Source organism: Bufo gargarizans, chromosome 3 (assembly GCF_014858855.1).
Source record: "Bufo gargarizans isolate SCDJY-AF-19 chromosome 3, ASM1485885v1, whole genome shotgun sequence".
Taxonomy (NCBI): domain Eukaryota; kingdom Metazoa; phylum Chordata; class Amphibia; order Anura; family Bufonidae; genus Bufo; species Bufo gargarizans.
This window is the reverse complement of record NC_058082.1, coordinates 128,138,536-128,142,027: the sequence shown is the minus strand read 5'-3', so window position 1 is coordinate 128,142,027 and position 3,492 is coordinate 128,138,536. Positions and strand designations below refer to the sequence as shown.

General features: G+C 41.1%; 1 protein-coding gene across 1 annotated transcript; it reads right to left on the bottom strand.

Moving 5' to 3' along the window:
• On the bottom strand, positions 1-2,825 carry LOC122931432 (52 kDa repressor of the inhibitor of the protein kinase-like). Its single transcript, XM_044285506.1, has 3 exons — positions 2,372-2,825; positions 1,167-2,036; positions 1-809 (listed from the first exon to the last, which is right to left on the bottom strand). The coding sequence occupies exons 1-3, from the start codon at positions 2,823-2,825 to the stop codon at positions 1-3; spliced, it is 2,133 nt and encodes a 710-aa protein (XP_044141441.1).
• Between the last annotated feature and the right edge of the window lie 667 nt (positions 2,826-3,492).

Below are 3,492 nucleotides of genomic sequence, written 5' to 3'. Positions count from 1 at the left end.
TTAACTATGGTGAGTTGACCATCTCCTCAGTTTTAGGCTTGCAAAGTCTTCAATCAAATCCTTAAAACTCAGCTTACGTGCAAGTTCATGCTCAATGGAGAGAAGTGCAAGACTATTCAGACGTTGCTCACTCATTGTTGACCGCAGATAGTTTTTAATTAAAGATAGCTTGCTAAATGCTCTCTCTCCTTCAGGAACAGAGAGTGGAATTGTGGTGAAAATTCTGAGAGCAATAGATATTTCTCCAAATATTCCTTCAAGCTGTAATTTATGTATAGCGTTCAACAAGTCAAGAGGGGCTAAGTCTCTTGTGAATGTGGCATCATATACCTTGCGAAGATGCTGAAGTTCGCCTACTAGAGAGCTTGAGAGATCGTCGGAGTAGTAAGAGATCAGGTTTTCTGTGGAGCTTACCAATTCCGCATCTGAAAGGGTTTTTAATTTCAAAATGGGAGTAAACAGGCAGCAAACCTTTTCCATTGATTGAAACCGCTGGTTCAACTCACTAATTATAGAATCAAGTGCCACAAAGAAAACGTTGATCTTGAATTCCATTTCAGCTTCTTCTGGTTCAATACATGATACATCTGGCTGCTGCTTTCTTGACCTATTCAGCCGCCTTGGTGCTTTCAGTATCTTCGGTATCCCCATTTCTTCTGCCACAAGTTTGGCCTCAGAAAGTAGATCTGTCCACCTATCATGAAGTGCCTGCATTTCCAGCGAAAGGGATTTAATATTTTCTCTTCCGATATCCATTGAAATAGATCTGGCTTGTAGAATCTTGTTTCTCTCTTCAAAACTCTGCAGAACTTTTAACCAAAATGTTGCAAGTATCATAGCCTTAACCCTGGGTTCACACCTGAGCGTTTTACAGCGCGTTCAAACGCGCTGTAAAACGCTTAAGACATGAAAACCAATGCTTCCCTATGGGAAGGGTTCACACCTGGGCGTTTTACAGCGCGTACGAACGCGCTGTAAAACGCCCGACGCTCAAACAAGTACTTGAGCTTCTTTGGGGCGTTTTGACGCGCGTTTGTGGCCATAGAACACTGCAGTCAATGACACAAACGCGCGTTTGACGCGCGTTTGGGAAACGCTCAGGTGTGAACCCAGGGTTAAAGATAAAAAATAATCTTTCAGTCCCATCGCTTCAGAATGAGCCTCACTTGAAAGTCTTTGGGATGAAATTACTTTTTCGAGGGCTTGAATGATGCCTGGAAGTCTTAAAGCAATTGGGCGAACAGCTTCCACTCTAGCACTCCATCTGGTGTCACTCAAGGCATGCAGTGAACTTCCAATTTCATCCTTCAATATTTTCCACCTTTGTGGACTTCCACTAAACAGTAAATATAAACGATTGACACATCCAAAAAACGTAATCACATCAGGGCAGCAGGATGCGGCATGTACACCAGCAAGGTTTAAAGAATGGGAAGCACAGGGACAAAATACAGCTTTTGGAAACTTCTTTTGTATGTGTGCTCTAACGCCTTTGTTTTTCCCAGACATATTTGCACCATTGTCAAATCCTTGACCTCTGCAATCATCAAGATTTATTCCATGCTCAGCCAGTCTCAATAACAGCTTTTCTGCTATTTCTTCGCCAGTCTTTTGGTGAAAATCAAAAAACTCAATAAACCTTTCTTGAATAACCCAATTTTCAGTCTCTGAATTTCTATGCACATACCTTAAAACAATGACGTTTTGTTCTGTATGTGAAATATCCGGTGTGGCATCACATATCAGAGAGAAATAAATTGCATTCCTCCTTTCAGACAGAATGGTGTCCAGAACATGTTTCCCACATATATTTATAAACTCATTTTGGGTTGCCCAAGATAGATAATGAGCATGAACTTTTCTTCCACTTTCTTGGCTTCTCTTTACTTTTTCCAAATGTTCATTTAGCATTGGGTGTGCTATCAATTCCAGTACACCAAGGAAATTCCCGTTGTGCAAGTCTCCAATTCTTTGAGAGCTTCCACGAAATGCCAAATTTCTTGATGCCAGAAATAAGGTAACATCCAGAAGTCGTTCTAATAAAGCAGAAATTTTTTTGGTTTCATTGTCCAAACTTTTCTGCAATTGGGAGTCCAAACCATGGCCTGCAATTGATTTTTGAAGCTTCCTCCAACTCCAATAGTGTTGCTTGTGATTGATGGAATTCTCATGTTCTGGCAATCGATTGTACAGAAAATGCCACTTGTTTTTGGACGGATTAAATCCCTCTTTGCGACAAAGAAAACTAGTAGCTTTGCCATGGTCAGAAGAGAATGTAAGGCAAGTCACACAGTACAAAACGTGCTTGCTGGTACTCCACTTTAGCCAGTCCCGCACTATTTTGATGATTTTGCATAGAGTAAAAACTCACTGAATGAACGTTCTTCACAATCCTTGTCCATGCCTTTTATCATTTCCTGTAGTTGTTGTTCTTTATCTAAACCACAAATCACAATACTTTCTCTGTGTTTGTCCGTCAACACATCTGGCCAAACTGCTGGATCCTTCCAATCAGGCTCTTCTTCATTTTCCACAAGGCCAGAAATGTACTCAGTCTGAGTTTCATCTTCTTCTTGTGGGTATGTGTCAGTATGACCTTCAGTGTCAGTAACAAAAGATGTGCTGCAGGAAGCAGTCTCCTCTTCTGGTTCAGCAAGAACTTCTTTCTCAGGTGGCTCAACAGCCTCTGCAGTGGAAGCTTCCTCTGGTGATTTCTGCTTCTTGAAAAACTTTAACAACACATTTTTGTTTCTAAGTTTTTCTTCTTCCTGTTCTCTTTCTCTCTTCTCCTTCCGCTTCAATGAACCAGACTTATGCTGATACATTGTAAAATGTGACATAAAACCTTCAAAAATTAGAAAAGCTCAGTGTTAGGCCCCACCCCCATACAGCTCCATATACATCTACCATATACAGGGTGACCAGATTTAGAAAAACAAAACAGAACACCGATTAGCGATACAACATTGAAAACCTTGATCCGTTGCGCTGTTCCAGAGATACTGCTCTCAATCCAAATTTGTAAATGATCTTCTTGCGTTCCTAGCCCCGAGTGCACTGGTACACCCACACACCATCTAGACGGGCATACCAGTACACTCAGGGCTAAGAACGCCCAATGCATTGTTAGAATCAGAATGAATCGTTGTGCCAGTGGCTCAACCTTAGCTACAATCATGGCAAAGGTGCTCTCTCCAGCAGACACACACACGACACACCCTATTGTCTTGTGAAAACTGTAGTAGTAATATATAGGCTTCTGGCTGGCACTCAGATAGATGGACTTACATGGACTGGTTTGCCTTGTAAAATATATTGGACAGTTTTATTATTCATGTTCTATTGAATACACATGCATGCACGTTTAGCCAAAAGTTTTGCAATGTCAGCACATCTATATATATATCCTTCACACCTGAGCCTGAGTAAAATTGGTGGTGTGAAGGATATACCGTATATACATGTGCTGACATTGCAAAACTTTTGGATAAA

Excerpts from the sequence above, each read along its gene's own strand:
- LOC122931432 (XM_044285506.1), bottom strand. The coding sequence starts at position 2,825 with ATGTATCAGCATAAGTCTGGTTCATTGAAGCGGAAGGAGAAGAGAGAA. Across the intron at positions 2,037-2,371 it reads TTGTGAAGAACGTTCATTCA|AACGACTTCTGGATGTTACC; the intron begins GTGAGTTTTTAC and ends CTGCTTTATTAG. Across the intron at positions 810-1,166 it reads TTCATCCCAAAGACTTTCAA|TTCTGCAGAGTTTTGAAGAG; the intron begins GTGAGGCTCATT and ends TTTGGTTAAAAG.